This window comes from Eretmochelys imbricata, chromosome 4, assembly GCF_965152235.1.
Source record: "Eretmochelys imbricata isolate rEreImb1 chromosome 4, rEreImb1.hap1, whole genome shotgun sequence".
NCBI classification, from domain to species: Eukaryota; Metazoa; Chordata; order Testudines; family Cheloniidae; genus Eretmochelys; species Eretmochelys imbricata.
The window spans coordinates 36522514-36539804 of NC_135575.1; the positions used below are offsets into that span (position 1 = coordinate 36522514).

General features: G+C 41.7%; 1 protein-coding gene across 1 annotated transcript in view; it reads left to right on the top strand.

Moving 5' to 3' along the window:
* EGF (epidermal growth factor) overlaps positions 1 to 17291 on the top strand; it is an 85048-nt gene that overhangs the window by 55528 nt on the left and 12229 nt on the right. Inside the window, exons 14-22 of the mRNA XM_077814404.1 lie at positions 185 to 408; positions 4343 to 4510; positions 5459 to 5608; positions 7124 to 7282; positions 8188 to 8304; positions 11584 to 11709; positions 12546 to 12668; positions 14093 to 14243; positions 16762 to 16926. Coding sequence (XP_077670530.1) covers positions 185 to 408; positions 4343 to 4510; positions 5459 to 5608; positions 7124 to 7282; positions 8188 to 8304; positions 11584 to 11709; positions 12546 to 12668; positions 14093 to 14243; positions 16762 to 16926 — 1383 coding nt within the window. The remainder of the gene's footprint in view (positions 1 to 184; positions 409 to 4342; positions 4511 to 5458; positions 5609 to 7123; positions 7283 to 8187; positions 8305 to 11583; positions 11710 to 12545; positions 12669 to 14092; positions 14244 to 16761; positions 16927 to 17291) is intronic.

Sequence of the window (17291 nt, forward strand, 5' to 3'; positions counted from 1 at the left end):
GGATCATAAAACAATTTTTAAAAGATCAGTATTCTAAGTATTTGTTTTGAGGATAGGTGCCTTATGTCTTCCATGTGCCTGACTTGCTACAGTCAGTCTGCCATGAAAGAATTCTCCAAAACAAGATCAATTTGAAGGGAAAACATATTTGCTTACTGACTCCTTTGTGTTTTATTCACTAAAGGAGATTATTCTGGACTGACTTGGGGGTCAACCCACGGATCGAAAGTGCTTCCCTACAAGGCATTGATCGTCTGATTATAGCTAGCACTGACCTGGTTTGGCCCAGTGGAATAACTGTCGACTGCTTAGCTGACAAGTTGTACTGGTGTGATGCTAAACAGTCTGTTATTGAAACTGCAAGTCTGGATGGTTCTAAACGCCGAATACTTACACAGTATGATGTAGGTGAGGTTTTGGGGTTGATGATTACTTGTTATGTATATCTGTCTCTGTGTGTATGTGAATCTGAATTATGGGCCAGATTCTTCACTAATTTACGTCCTGTGTAGCTCCGTTGAGATTAATGGGATTGTAGTAGGTAAGTCCATGCAGAATTTAGTATATTCAGCAACACCTGTACTAGAGACAAGCCGTATTAATCACCCTCTAGTTGTAAGAGACCACCCCAAATCTATTGCACAGAGTTCCATGCTGCCTTCCTTAGAAGATCTATCCCATTAAGAAAATGATACGTTGGTTCCTTGAGTTACTGCTTCACTGCATACATACATCAGTGGAGTTACACCTGTGTAAGTGAGAGGAGAAAACAGGCCTTTAGATTTTAAACTCTCTGTATCAAGGACTATGTCTATACAGTCTTCAACATGCAGACATCTCTAAATACATAATACACACATTGCGAGCAATGGAAAGATGATCTTTGCAAGATGCTGGTGGCTATTACTGCTCAGCCTTGCTGTGATTTGAGATGAGAAGATCACCTTGAGAGCTAGAACAGAAGCCTCAGCACAGGATAACTGATAGTCTAACACATTTAGAACAAACCACATTTTAGTGTTTGTTTGTGTGTGTATACAGAGCAGTGATTGCCCTTCGACGCTGTCACATTGTTGACAGCATATATTTTGTAACTGTGTAGTCAGTCTATAGCAGTGTTGCCCAAAAGGCAGGTCATGGATCAATTGAGGACTGCCGTCTGGGTTCAAATAGACCTCCATGTATAATGACCACACTATCACCGTATTGTGGTCGTGTTGTTCTGCCAGAGACCACATTAGGCAGCCATCTCATAGTACTAGGCTGCTCTTTTTCCCTGGTGTGGCTTGTGTTTCTTCTTCTATGCCAGATTCCCCATCACTGATGTGCAGGGCTGCCTGTAAAGATGGGAGGACTCTCCAGTCCCTTGGGTACCAATAGGGCTGAATGGAGTGCCCTTCTAGCATTCCTTTCCCCTCCCCCTCCCCACAGTGCTACTCTGGCCTGTCATTCTTCTTTGTCCCCTCTGTGATAGGTTTGACAGTGAAAAGTACAAACTGTGGTAAACTCCACTTTGCAGCTGAGTCAGGCAGGCTGAGCTGCAAAGAAAAACCTGACAACCTGTTGTAAGTTTCACTTTGTTCTCCAGTGACTGTCAAAGGGGTAGCATCTCTCGGGAAGCAAAAGAGAGGACGAGAGAAAGGAACGTCAGAGGAGAGTGGAGGAAAAGAGATGGATCTGAGACTATGGTGTGTGTATTGGGAGACAGAGAGGTGACATCAGACATGAGACTGTGTTTAGGTTGGTGAGCATCAGACTTATGCATAGGAAGGGGGAAAGAGATACAGAGTGACATCCTGGTCCTGTTGAAGTCGATGGGAATTTTGCCCTTGACATCAGTAGGGCAAGCATTTCACTCTTGGTGTTTTATGGCTTAAAAATGGGACCAAGGGAGGGTTGTCTAAAAATTAATTTTCTTTCTCTCTGGTTTATTTGGAGTTTTTTTTTGTTAATTGTCTCTGTCTTAAAATGTGTGGTCTGAGAAAGTCTGTGTGAAGTATTGTATGTATATAATTGTATATTATTTTTAAATGACATACTTTGACAAACACTCAGCTGGACCCATGAACATTTTAAGATTAATACATTGTACCCTGGACAAATATAACTTCAAACCTTCCCAACGGTATCTAAATACCTTATACATACTTTGGGTAAGTATGCATTCTTATTGCACGGGTGCCATCTAGTGTCACTGTAGTTACAGGTCATATGTGAATAATGAGTAGAATGTACGGACATCCAGTGACAGCTGCATGCAAGGCAGATTAGGTTTTCTTAGATCTGTTCCATCATTATGACTGTTTTGTAGTTTGAGTAAAAACAAAGATGTAAGCACCTGTTCTAGGGGACCAACAGTAAAGGTCTCTGTTTATACAGTCCCTATTGTGTTTGGAGATGCATAGTAATGGTACATAGTCCTGCTTCTACATGATTCTTGTAGGATGGATCCTTATTTCTTATTTTTAATTTTATTGGATCATTTCCCACTTTTATTTTTGATTTTTAAGTTGTGGTTAAGTATAAGTGAAAACTGTGAAGGCTAAATTACTGATGTCCCCATTGGGATGGGAGGATTTTGGTCTTCCAAGGGTGCAGGTTATGTGTAATAAAATAATTCACTATTTGGATGAAGACATTATCCAGGATATTGGCTAGTTTCTCAAACTTCATGGAATGAAATAAGAAGAGAATCAGGCCAAGGGAGTAAGCCTGATGTGGAAGACTTCAGGATATGTGCTCATGGGATAGAAAAGGATTCCTAAATCCCAAAACAACATTTAAGAAAAAGTAAACAGTCTTGTCCACATAGGAACATTTCTTTGATATAAATTGAAGTGTGAATTGAAACCAATATGGTTATACTGGTTAAAAACCACTGTGTGGACACACTAATTCTGGTATAAAAGTGGCTTTTTTTTTAGTTTAGCTAATGTCACTTGGGAAAAGGGTTAAGCTAAACTGAAAGAAAGACACATTTATCCTGGAATAAGTATCCAAATGTGGGTGGTATAACTGGTAATATGTTTCTCATATAGACAGTGTTTTTCCAGTTGGGCAAAGGCTTAAGTATAAATTGCGTTACTACAGGAAATACCTGTCACTCAACAGGAATACCTAATGCTACAGGCTGATAAAATGGGGCAAATATCCAAACTCTGGCAAGAGTTTAGAGTTCCCTCCAAAAGCAGCTAAAAATATATGCAGGTCCAGTATATATGATCTGTCCGTGCGTGCACTGAGGAGAGGAATACTTGTCTAAATGTATAGGCCCATAGCAACCTAACAATAATCTCTAACTCTGACACTGATACTCAAATAGCCAGAATTAGACAGCATAGATTTCTTTTAAAAATCTATACAACAGTACTTGGCATCCTTAACTCGGAATTGCCATGCTTGTGTTTGGAAATCATCCCCTTATTCCAATTTGAAAATTTAAGCATATGTTCCGTTACCAGTAGAGACCTGCATGGATACAAAATGTATCTCCGTGGATATAAATTGGTACCTGTGAAGCTGCAGGGCTCTGCTGGGAACCACAACAGTGAAAGCAGTAGCCTGTCATGCTGCCGCTCCCAGGAACCAGGGCCTTGTGCTGGCAGCTCCTCTGATGTGGCTGTACTGCTCCCAGCTCCGCCACAACCCCGCCCACTGGGGCAGGCACCAGGCTCACCCGCAGCTGTCTCTGGCCGTGCTATTGCATTGGGCAGGGCTGGGGGCGATACAGATATGCCGGAGGAGCTCTGGGTACAGGGCACTGGCTCCTGAGCGTGGCGGCCTGACAGGCTACTGCTTTTCCTGCTCTGGGTCCCGGTAGCGCCCTGCAGCTCTGCGGATAATGATTTATATCTGCCGATATCTGCATCTGCAGATATAAATTTTGTATCCATGCAAGGCTCGAGTTACCAAGGGAAAAACTGCTACTCTGTGCACTAGTTTGAAAATGTAAGGGTTAATTCTAAGCCGTGTAGGTGAATGGTGTAGTATACTGGCTTGTGCATGTGCACACATGCGCACAGCACTGTCCCTCATAGGATGGAATCAAAATGGAATCAGCTGTATCACAACTTTGCATTGGTAGCAGCTAAAAGAGAATCTTGAGAGGCAAGGGCCTGTGCTTTTGGAGTCGGAAGAGCAGGGTGCGACTGCTCATCAACAACCATTCATGGGCACTGATATTTTCCGTCATCTACTGATAGATACATAAAAGTGCAAGTCTGGGTATCTCTACGGTATTGCTGTGTTTCTAGAAAGACGTGTGTGGATACTTATTTTGGTTACGTGCTGACTTGTGTAACTTGAACCTGAACTGGCATTGAAGAGTATAATTGCTTTCTAGGCCATCCATTTGATGTAGCAGTATTTGAGGATCACATTTGGTTCTCTGACTGGGCTAAGCCTTCATTAACGAGGGTGGACAAGAAGACCGGCCAAAACAGGGTACGTCTCCGAGGCAGCATGCTGAGACCCTCGTCAGTGGTTGTAGTTCATCCTTTGGCGAAACCAGGTATACTGCAAAAGTTAAGCAGTCATTTCCTTACGGGCTTCTTTTTATGTTCGCTGCTATTGGTACAATAGACATTTAGAGGAGGGAATGTTCATCTCTGAAATAGAATTTTCAAAAGGCTCCACATGCACAGTCAGACTGGCTTTTATTAGAATCATGAGAAAACTGTTGTCTTCTGGAACTCTGGAACTCATGGGGGCATTAGTGGGTTTGTTTTCAGCTTGGTGTGTAGACTTTGGACATGCAGCTCCCCCATTAATGCTAATAGCTCTTGCATCTCTAAAGCCATGTGCTTCAAGCTAAGAATATAATACTTTCTGTAGCACTAATCTGACCAATTACCATGAGACCACACTCTTGATCTCCATCTATCGCCTTTGTGTAGCTTCTTTCTCCTTATACAAATAATAGTGATGTGTAACACCAAAAAGGCACCTGTGGAACCTCTAAGCTTCTTTGGTTTGAGGGCCAAACCACTTGATTTTTCTGCAAGGGACAAACTCCAACCCATTGGAAGAGCTTGCAGGAAACTTCATATTGCATCTACCTTACTGAAGTGAGTTGTCCTATTGATTTAGATAAGACTACTTGTGTAAATAAGACAGTCAGAGTTTGACCCAGTGCTTACTATCCTCTGCACAGAAGTAAGCCTTATAGAGGATGATAGGGCTCCAGGTGTCCAATAATAAAAAGCATTCATAATAGCTGTAAGTATATCTGTGTATGATGGAAAGCATGCAGTTCTGCTTTACTGTCATTAAGGAACACATATACTTTATTGTACACGTCCCATCTTAACCAAAAAAAAGTGCATTCTCTTCTCTGTCAGTTTTAAATTTTTTAACTGCTTCATATCTGCACTGCCAACAAGATAAGATAATTAATAGTTGAGGATTCTCCGAACGTATGGCTGCATCCTGCTAAGGTGCACATATGTCTCTCCCCTAGGGGCAGATCCCTGCCTTCATGAGAACGGAGGTTGTGATCAGATCTGTGAAGACAGATTTGGAGTTGCTCATTGCTCATGTCACAAAGGCTTTATGAAAACCCAAAATGGAAAAACCTGTCAGGCCCTGAATATTCCTGAGACAGCAGCAGGTATCATATTCTTTTAGTCATGAAAAAAAACTTGTCTTCAAAGGATACTATCAAATAATAATGTAATGTATTTTTCTTACGCTTCACAATTTGTGATAGGCTTGTAGACATTTGAAAACAGCATTTATTTCCCTTTTATAGGCATTTTCTTACTGTGTCACTCCCCTGCCTTTCTTCTCTCTCTCTCCTTCCCCTCTGGGTTTTGAATGGAAGTCAGCATGTAACCAGTTTGACTCTGCATATAGTTCATGTCTTCCTGCAAAACGATTTACACACAATTCCTAACCACATAGATATGTCGTGTTTTGACTTCATGTGTGAGCAGGACTATTACATGACGGTCAGGTTCTAACTGGGTTCTGCAGGGCAGAATTTCCCAAAGTATCTTGACAACTTACCAAAGTGCATTGCACCAGGTGGAAAAACACCAACTCTCTGCTCTGCTCCTGGCATCAACAGCTGAGGCATTTGGGAAAACTGCTTATATTTTCCAGGAGTGCATTCATACACACTGGTCATGCATTGTGCTACGTGTGGACAAGCCAATATGATTGGCACACAGTTGAGCTGGAAAAAATGCTGCTTTGTGGTTGCACTGAATCATGTTAGCTGTGCCTGTGTCAGAGCCTGGATATGTGCAATGTTTCTATTAAGGGTAGGAAGGTCCTGTATTTAACAACATATTTCAGCGTAAGGGTTAGAATTCACAACAATTGTCTCCGAAAATTAAGGCTTTTCCTCAGTGAACTTAAAGAAGCAGCTTGACTAACTCAGCCACTAAAAACTTAAGCAAATCTGACATGTTCTATCCTGTAGGGGGGCAATGATTCACATTCATCCAAGTGATTATATTACAGGAGAGAGCAATGTAGGTAAGCATCTCACAAAGCGCTAGTCAATATACTGTAGGCTACAATTCTTTACTATCCCCCTCAGGATGGATCAAAGGTTCTTTGCACCTCTGATTTTTATGATTCTGTGTTCTGATATGGTACCCCCAGACTGAAAAAAAGCATCAACTCTCTACTTTTTTCTTCCATACCCCATAAAATACTGGCTTATACAGTCAGGCTCACCTGAACATCCCAGTATCTTGTGAAGGTGAATTGCTGTGCCTTTGAAGTGAATTGCTGTATCATCTCTAGCATTTTTAAAAAGTTTAAAAAATCACGCTCTTTTACACCTCAGTGGATGACCACTGGGGCAGTAACATATGAATCTGACCTCTGTAGTATTGGACCTTGACACACAGACATCAAAGTATGGACCTTCAATGTTGACAAGTGCAATTGGGGAATTAATTTAATTCCTTCCCATTGTATTTGAGAGAACCAACCACTGAGTGGATTTTAGGCCTGGGGGAACAGGCCAGAATGAGAACAATCTGACTTTTGTTTTAAATAGAAAGCCACAGATTCTGTGACTTGTGAATTACTGATTTATGTATGACTAAAAATCAGAACTTTGATTCAGTAGACTTCAACCATCTGTTCTACTTGTCTTCAACATTTTCAGGGGGTATCTCTGTACAAAAGAAGGCAGCACCACAGAATAAAACAGCAACACTGGAAACCGTATACCAAAGTCTACTGAATAGTAGGACATATGGGGATACTAACAATGGGGAGGAGCTACAGACCCAACACTTGTTGATGGCTGAAATCATGGTGTTTGGTAAGGTCTACAATTTTATGGTTCACAAAGGTCATGGCTGTTGTACTGAAAGTGAAATTCTGAGCTGGATACAAATTGGTTTATTCAACTGGATCAGAGGTGAGTGTTGGAGCTTAGAGGAAGGAGGGATCAATCTGTAATGGTCATGCTGCCTATAAACACCACCAGGGAGAAGAAACAAACATCAAGGTTTAGGTATGGATGATATGAAATTAGAAAGTTTAGTCAGAACCAACCAAAGGTGGGATCCAGAGGGGCACTGGATTAAATATGGACAGAAGGCTTTTGCTTAACAGGAAAACTGTAAATCACAAAGAACTGGATCAGAAAAACCAAAAAGGGATTAACAGCTTTTCTTGCCTAGACACTTTTATCTCAAGTTAATTGCTATGAACGTTTGTACTTTAAAAATCTGTTAGTTTATGAATTGCCACTATGAGGGTCAAATCCTTTCTTCTCATCAGGCATGGGGGAATTGAACTTGTGACTCCCATGTCCCAGGAGAGTGCTCTAACCACTGGGCTAATGGTTATAACAGCGGCCTGGTCTCCTGCCTGGAAAAATTCATTTTGGGTCCAAAAAAATCATGTTAGCTCAACCCCAAATGGATTTTTTTGATTCATCAAAATTTTACACAATTTTGGGATTCAGCCAAATCAGTTATTCACCCAACTCTGATGCATTGTAAGGTTTTGCTTACACTGGGAAAATGAGGGGTTAAACACTGTTTATACCTAGTGTAGACAAAGACAGTTGTGTTTAAAATTGTTAGCTGGTCATTGTTAACCCTAGGGGGCCATGTTTTAAAACTTTCGCTGTACATGCTTTTGTGTAAAAAATCCATTTGCTCCTTTGATTAACTGAACTAGTCAGTGTGGTGGACTTTGATTTTGTTTGTGCTACAGATCGAGATGACTGTGCTGTGTTAGAATGTAATGTCAACGCCCAGTGTGTTCCGCTGGAAGATGGTGCTATGTGTCAGTGTTTGAAAGGATTTATCAGGGAGGGTAAATCATGCTATGGTAAGAGGAAGTATTAAAATGTTCTAGAAAATGATAGAATTGAAAAAGCCGCCTGTCTTTAACATATCCACAGCATGAGCCATCACAGGAAGGTCGACAAGACCGCTGTGTTTAGACACATCATTTCCATTGAAAAGGATAATGAACAGAGACCATGAAATGGAATGGTTAATTATTACATTCATTATTTTCCCTTGAATCATGAGTGTAAATCCTATTCATATCAATGAGTAAGACAAATTTGCCGCAGGTGTAACTCTTCTGACTTTAGTGCTCTTAATTCATAAACATTATACCAGGGATGAATTTAGTCTGTTGTGGGAATAGAGAGAGAAACTATGTGCTACAATGCCCTTAGCAATGGAGGATGCAGCAAAAGGCTGAAGAAGCTCTTCTCATGAATATGTGGGAGAGAGAGCTCAAGTGTGTAAGCGGCAGAGTTATCAGACGAGAAGATAGTTCCCCTTGAACTCAGTGTGGGATGTGAAAGCAAATAGGATCCACTGAACATTCATGCTCATTGTAGTAGCATTAGCGTTCATAGTTTCTGCAGGCTGCAACCACTAAATATGCACACTTGAACCGATGTAAAAGATTAGCAGGAGTGACAGATTCAGACTATGTAATTAGAGATGAGGCCAATAACAGTGGATATGGTAGAGGGTTATAAATAATTAATGCTACAGAGACCTACTTGCCTTTTCACAGAATGCTAGAACAAGGACACATCCAATGAAACCGGAAGACAGCAAAATTGATATGAGGAAATTGTTACACAACACCAACTATCCTAGGGAACTCATTGCCACAGTCTTTTGTTGAGGACAAGGGCTTGGGGGTAATCAAAAACATTTTATGTATTTAAATAGAGAACATCCACAGCAACATCAGCAGGGTAAAAAAAAAAAATCATCAGACCTAAATCCTCGTGCTTCCCAGCATAAGCCAATCACTGGCTGCCTGGGGTTGGGGAGACACTTCTCCTCAAGGCATGTCAATTGTTCAGTATGATTTTGTTTGTACCTCCCTCTGAAGCACCTGGAACTGGCCATTCTTACTGACAAAACAACTGTAGATTGTTCTCACCCAGTATTGCAATTCTGTGTTCCTATGACACGTCAGACATTCTATTCAGTAGAGAGCAGAGATAACAAATACAAATTATGGGGGCAATAGAAATACAAGTATAATATATTTATTTATAAAATGCATCTAATTACAAAAAGCTCAAGGCACATAGATATTATAGTTGATGTATAATTTAGCATTGTAGATTCTCTTAAGGTTTAATGGGTCTAATGCAATGTTTATATTGTATAGTTATGGGAGCTCCTCTGCCTGTCTCTTTCTGGTATTAGAATGTGCTCTTGGGTACTCTTGTGATGAGACCAGCTACAGCACAGTGCAGTTAGCCCATTTGTGCACTCGCAGAAACAATAAATAAAAGCACTTTATCTTACCACAAAGATAAAGACAAGGCAGACCTTGGAAATAAAGCACAGGCAATCATTTGACTGTAAAACACCAATGACACTTGCAGCATTATTTTAATAATAATAATTGGGAGGGAGAATAGATATGAAATGTTTGTTTCATTGAACTATTGTACCTTTTTCTCTTAACCCTTGTTTCTCTTTTCAAAGTCTACATTCCACTTCATATCGTGCTTCTGGAGAGCAAGAAAGGAGGCAGTTTTGAGATTAGGTTATACACTCATGATTCAGGGAATTTATTTGTCACTTAAATTAAATGGAAAGCCAGGCACTGCAGATCAGAGGGGAGGCCACGGGTAAAGAGAGAGAGAGAGAGAGTGTGTATATGATGCACCCTCATGGGACAGTAGACTTTGAAGCTGAACATTGCAATTTCAGAGATAAACACATTATCATGCCTGGTTCTACCTACAGCCCTTTTTGGCACAAATAGAAATTTACTCAAGTATGTTTTTAAAGCAATTTTGCACCACAACTGAGATCAGCAGGGGTGCTCAAGCTTGATACCCCCATGGTATAAAAGAGAGGCTGCTGGCAGAGCATTCTCCACCTTTACTTTAGAATGCTCACCCACTGCCAGTCCAAAATAGTCTTGCACATACTCTGCAAAGCCCACCTGTTTGAGCGGGCTTTGGGGGACGGCTAATGTGTTTGAGGGTGCCTTGGGGGAATGTGTGGTGGTGGGATTTAAATCATACTGATCATATGACATGGGCATCCAGAGCTTTATTTCGGAGTGCCCTTTGGGCTAAAGTTCTTTTTCTTTGAAATAAAAATCAATCAATAAATAAGCCAGGTATTTTCAAGGAAGCCTAAGGGAATTAGGCATCCAGTTGAATGGGGTTTAGGTGGCTAACTTATTCAGGCTTTTTTGAAAACCCCAGCCTCAATTCATGGCCACAAATAAGGACACCTCACACCCCCTGCTCACTCTTCCCAGTACTTTAGAAGCAAAATGATTGCTCTGTACTACAGAGTAAGGCTGATATAAGGCAGCTTATGTCGACCTAATTATGTCAGTTTACACACTCCAGCCTTGCTCCAGCTGATGTAGGTGTCCTATTAAACCGACATCATAATTCCACCTCCACTGGAGGCATAGGCTCATGTCGGGATAGATCAGGGGGATGTAAAGTCCGTGTAGACACTGTGTTACTTACATCGGCTGTTGGCTGTCATTCTTGTCTACTTTCATCCATGGTGAAGCCCTGAATTGACAAGAAAGCCATGGGGCAGGTGGTGGGCTCCAGCTAGAGCCCAGCTGCCCCGGGCTCCCTATTCCCAGCCAGGCTGCATGCTCCCCGCTCAGAGCCTGTCTTCTCTCAGGCTTCCTGCTCTCAGCCCAGCTGCTGCCTGGGCTCCCCACTTCCAGCCAGGCTGTGCCCTCCTGGGCTCCCCACTCCCAGCCAGGCTGTGCCCAGCCTGCTCCCTGCAGGGAGCCCTGGTGCGGCATGGAGGCTCCTGGCTCCACGCTGCTTGGAGTCTGGCTGCCCTCGGGCTCTTGGCTCCCTGCCTCAGCTGGGCCCCTGGTGGGGAGCTGGGAGCCTCGGTGTAGCCGCCAGGCTCCTGTGGGGAATGGGAAGCCAAGAGTCTCGGTGCAATTAGTATGGTGGTTGTAAGTCGACCCAACATATGTCGATTTATCTTTCTAGTGTAGACGTGCCCCAAGTAAAGGTAACAGGATTGTTTGCGGGTAGGTCTCATACAGTCATTTCTTTTCCATCATTTCAGCATGTTACTCCATGAATAATGCGTCCCTTGGCTCCTAACATTGTTTTTCTCATAGATATTGATGAGTGTGCTCTTAACATGGACCGCTGTAATCGATACCTATCGGACTGTATCAATACCGAAGGTGGCTATGTCTGCAAGTGTCTGGAGGGATACAGTGGAGATGGGCTTCATTGTTATGGTGAGGGGGAGTGTGAGGGTGACAGGGGGAGTGAGAGGCAGTGACAGAATGAACGAGGAAGTAAGAGACGTGTCTAATGATTTGGATCGGCTATGTGTCAAGATGTGAGAGTTGTGTTAAGTGTCTATAATGATATATCCCACTACTTGGTCGAAAAATGGCATTGGAGCCTGCATACTAATATTAGACTAGTAAGCTCCCCAAGACGGATGACATTTATCATCTCTACTTTTTTGGCTCTTTTCCTACTGTTTGATGTGTGGCAACATGAGCAGCTGATCAATATGCAAAGCCTCTAGTTGCCAATGGATACTTCCCCTTGGTGTTTACACTTTGGTGGCTATGCTGGGGAAAAAATGGGTGAACCAACAGAGATTTATTGGAAATCATTACCATGCATATAAACTAAAGCAGGTATTCAGTGTGTCATAATACTCCTCAAATAATTCTAGGTTAGTTTAATAGGCATGAGCTTCAAGGTGTTGACATTTACACCCTGAGTACATTTAAAGACGTGTTAATAATCAGATCCACTGATCCCACTGTCCTTTAATTTTATCGGTGAAGCTTCTGCCTTCTCTTTCCAGTGGAGGATCTACTGTCCTTCTCCCAACACTGCAATCCTCTGAGGTGCAGGGATGGATAAGCCTACCTGTCCGCCTCTCACAGAGAGCACACTTTCTTGCTCTTTCATCCCACTTGCTGCCAAGAATATTCTGTGGATCGAAGCTCTGCAGCATTCGTCCCAATGCCAGTAGTGCTGAGCCCATTGCTGCCTGTATAGAATGACACTCAGAGGCATTCGTTCTTCTAACTGCAGACTGTTTGGGTGACAGATATCGATGAATGCAAGCTGGGGACACACACGTGTGCAGAAAACACTGTCTGCACCAATATTGAAGGAAACTACACTTGCACTTGCATTAATGGTCTATCTGGAACTGAGGTCAACTGTGCTGGTGAGTAAAGTTAGTGAATAAGCCAAATAACCTGGTCCCTAAGTAAGGAAGGTCGAGTGCTCCAATAGATGAATCATCCTGGGAAATTCAGAAATTGCTGAATAATGATGTCAGGCAGCCTGTGAATCCAATTAAATTGGTTCTGGATGCTGCTGTTTGCAAATTGCACTTCCCCAAGAAGAGGTGGGCTGAGGAGACCAGATTTTGGTTTTACAAAGCTGGGCATCATGAGTATTTGATTCCATTTGTTGGAAGTATCAACATTCAGGGCCAGCTCTAATTTCTAAATATAATAGCTTACAGCTAATAACCACTGTCTTCTTTAAGAGCAGATATAGTTCTTTGTTGGGGGTAATACCGTGCCCCTCTTATGAGATGACCTAAGACTCATCATGTCAAGCCATTTTTCAGGTTCTCCAGGGGTTCAGCCTCTCTGCACAGAGACAGCACAAGGTGTTGTGGCTCAGGGGATACAGCACTAGGCTGGGTCTTGAGAGGTTTGGGTTCTAGTCCAGTCTCTGCCACTGACCAGCTGTGTGACCTTAGGCAAGTCATTTCATCTCCCTGTGCCTTTGTTTCCTCATCGTAAAATGGGGATAATAATACTGACCTTCTTTGTAAAGTGCTTTGAGATCTATTGGGGGAAAGTGTTGTATAAGAGCTAGGTATTATTATTGTTTAAGTCCTACTTAAGCCCTCAACTAGAGTATAAAGAACAGATTTTCAAGAGTGCTCAGCTCAGTCACCAGAATAAGTGGCCAGATTTTCAGCAGAGATGGGTGTGTTGATTGCTAAGCTCTTTTGAAAATCTGGCCATAAGTGTCACAACAGGAGCTGAGCTTCACTGACGTGCCTCAATGGGAGCTGATCTCCTTTGAAAATGTGGCTTTAAGTGAAGCATAGTCATTGTGCTGGTCCCCTACCTAGAGGTGAATTTTCCTCTTGCTGGTACACTGTCCAGTGACAGAAAGCATTCTACAAAATTCTCCGAGACCTGTCTGTGCAGAAAAATGAAGGAAATTATGACAATGGAAGGTGACCAGCAGATTCTCATGCCCTCTTTGTAAGAATCCGATTTTTCAGCAGTTTTAGCTGTAACCGAGAAATGGTGACATTAAATTATATATGACTTTATGCCTGATTCCGCTATGGAAATAGATAATGTTTTAAAAATCCAAAGCTTAAGTTTGCTCTGGTTGTTTGTGTGGTGGTAATAGAAAAACATCATAAACTGTAGAAACAAAGAAAGTATATATTGTAGTTCCACCTTAACCATGTGCAGATGGGCGAATCACAATCTGTTTATTGGGGTTAAAGAATCTTACTTATTATCTTGCCTGGAAATGCTGAAGCTCTGTACCAAGCAATTTTGCCAGTTTAGCCAACGACTAAGATGTGCATGCATGTGAAATACTGTATTTCAGAATCTGCTATGCCTTCTACCACGAGCACCAGTGATGACAACATTTCCTCTGAACAAGATGGTTTTATGGGCTGCCCTTCTTCATACGAGTCCTATTGTCTTCATGGTGGAGTTTGTATTTATGTTTCAATTCTACAAGACTATGCATGCACGTAAGTATAGACCTTTGTATCATCTGTGCCAATGTATGCCATCCTAGAGATACTGTGATGGGCATTTCCCTCAAGACAAACAATGAAGCATTTTGCCATATATGTTCTCTGTATTTCCTACAACTGTAAGCAGAGCCTGCCCTTTATATTCAGTTGATATAAGTGATGCTCACTGTGTTCCCGAACATTGCAGTTAACAGTAGCATTTGATTTCTTCCTTGAGTGCTTGATTCTTTTGCACATATTTGCTTCAGAGTCTATAGGTACATCTACACTGCACACTCCTGTTGGTGGCATGTGGAGTACATACACTACCTGTCCCCTATAGCATAGAGATACATGGCAGTGAAGACAATGAGCTGAGCAGAATCAGGACACATCTGACCCCTGTGGGTGTGAACTCTACTCATCCAGGCGGTGCCTCCCCCAGCTACACTGCTGTTTTTAGCAGTGTAGTGTCCTGTTGCCTCTCCAGTGCTGGAATCTTTCCCAGCCGCAAGGAGAGACAACAGCAACAGAGAGAGAGGCTCCATCAGCTCCCCACTGCCAAGCCTTTGCCTGATGTCCTCCCCCCGCCACAGCCTTTCACTGGCACATGTAGCTACACGCCACAGTGTGAATGCAGCCTGCTTTTTTCTGCAGTGCGTAGCTACACGTACCCTACACGTGGTCGCTAGAGGTGCAGTGTAGACACAGCCTTTGTAGGGTAACTGGCCAGACCAAGGTGCCCACAGCTTTAAGGAATACCGGATGCATAACAGTTGCTTTTCATTTCTACTCCTACATATGTATTTATATATTCTTGTATGTGTTTTTCAATAATAATACTTAGTTATCCACATCTCTGCCAACTCACGTGTCCTCCTTGGCCTTTCGGCTTCTCCTCCGGGTTGGTTTGCTGCAGCCATCTGTGGTGCTCTGTGATGGGAGAGGACACCTCCATCCATGCCCTTTCAGACTAGTACCAGCCTTCAGCACCTCCACTTAGAGACTGAGGGATTTTTGTCTCTTTTGGGGCAGTCTGTGTGAAATTATCAAATACAACGGTCCTCTTAAAAACAAGGGGTTCATTAGAAAAAAGAGAAAATGGTAATAAAACAACAGAAATGGTTTGCATATCAGACCTCATCTGAATCCTTTCCAAAGCCCAAGAAGGCAGGGCTCTCTTTAGGGGGTGTCTATGCAAACACTTAGTTTGTGGAAAGCTGGGCTATACATCTACCTTGGACGAGCCTGATGTGCACTAAGTCTTCGTGTGGGCCCTGCTGCCGCAGACAGATTATTTGTGTTTAAAACTATATATCATATGGCAGAGGGCTCCCTTTTGAATGATTATTTTTATATTTGCACACTAGATGGCAGTATTCCCTCATTTAGACTGTAGAATTCACATTAAATACAAGAATGTAGTTAGGGGTGAGAGGGGAACTATGTGTTTAGTGATAAATTGCACATACCAAACATAATTTATTTTAATTTGATTCAAATGCTCATATTAGAGAGTGATCCATTTGGCTTGTATGGAATTTATTGCGGTTTTACATCATAAACATATTAGCATTGTTCTAGCTCTAGTGTGTATTTGTCATATCTTGTGACTGAAACAAGGTGCATGGTCTTAATTTAGTAATTAATGTTTGCATAGCATTTGAGATCATCAGTAAAGGGTACTATAGGCCACATCCTACTTGCTTTACTCGTGGGTGGTTCTGTTGACTTCAGTAAGACCAGTTTGGTGAGTGGGATTTGGGTCTACATTATTAACCCTGAAAGAATTTTAAGAATCTAGTTTACTTTTTGCTGTTTATGTTGCATTGTTCCCGTTTTGTATTTCACTCAGCTTGGACAATGAAACTAGATTGGCGAGATTCCCTTTTATTTTTCAGTTTCTAGTCAATTTCATGAACTTTTTTGTGTGTGTCTGGGGTCCCAACACTGAAAGGTGATTTTTTTTTAAAAAAGCAGCAACTGTTCATTTAAAATTTTAAAAGATCCTGCAGATATTTTCTATCCATAAGAGCTTTTGTAATGCCCCTTCTTTCTCTTTCCCCATTGCTTTTAACAACAACAACAACAACAACAAAAGTTTGAAAATAAAACCAAATGATTCAGCAAGATCTCATTTTCAAACAGTCTTTTATAGGGAAAAACTTGAAACTTACCTGTTGGAAGATGCTACTTTGAAAATCTCAGAGGAACGTTCCCTTATGGAAAATGCCTATAGAATTTAATAGAAAATAATTTCTTATAATTTTTTAACCACCTCCTAGAATTGAATAAGGTATTAGATCCCTATTATAAAATTCTATAAGATGTTTCTATAAATAACATCTCGCTATTAAATGGTGGTTAGAGAAATTTCTGTAAAACCCTCTTGGTTTATTTAATCCCTGTTAAACTTTCCAAGACTCTTCCATAAGGGTTGCACTTGATGAAGCAACACCAAAGGTGATTCAAACAGTGACATTTTTCTTTTCCATCATTGGTTACTGTGTGTGCTCATTTGCTTTTTTGATAGCTGTGTGACTGGTTACGTGGGGGAGCGCTGTCAGTTCAGCGACTTGGAATGGTGGGAACAGCAGCATGTGGAGCAAATAAAGAAGCGGAACATCACAATTGCAGTTTGTATAGTTGTGCTGATCCTGCTGCTCCTCCTGGGATCTCTTGCTGCTTACTGTTACAGGTAAAACTTTCAATCACAAATTTACAACACAACTCTGAGGTACCAAGCAGTTCTTGCATAACTAATGGTGAAGTATAGGGGCTATGCCAGTTTACAGCAGCTGAGGATCTGGCCCCACATGTATTTTGCTCTTTTTTTCTTTTGGGTAATTTATCCTATGAATTATTCACAATCCTTAGGCATCTGAGCTCCACTCCCTTGTTTGCAGTACACACATTGACATTAATGAGAGTTACATGTGTTGAGGGAGAAGAAGAATAGATCCTATTAGGTTTGAAGAGGATCCATAATTTGTATTGACGAGGAAGTTCAGACGCATGCCCTATAATGCATATTTTTCCCCTAAGGTTTCTCTTCAGTACTGC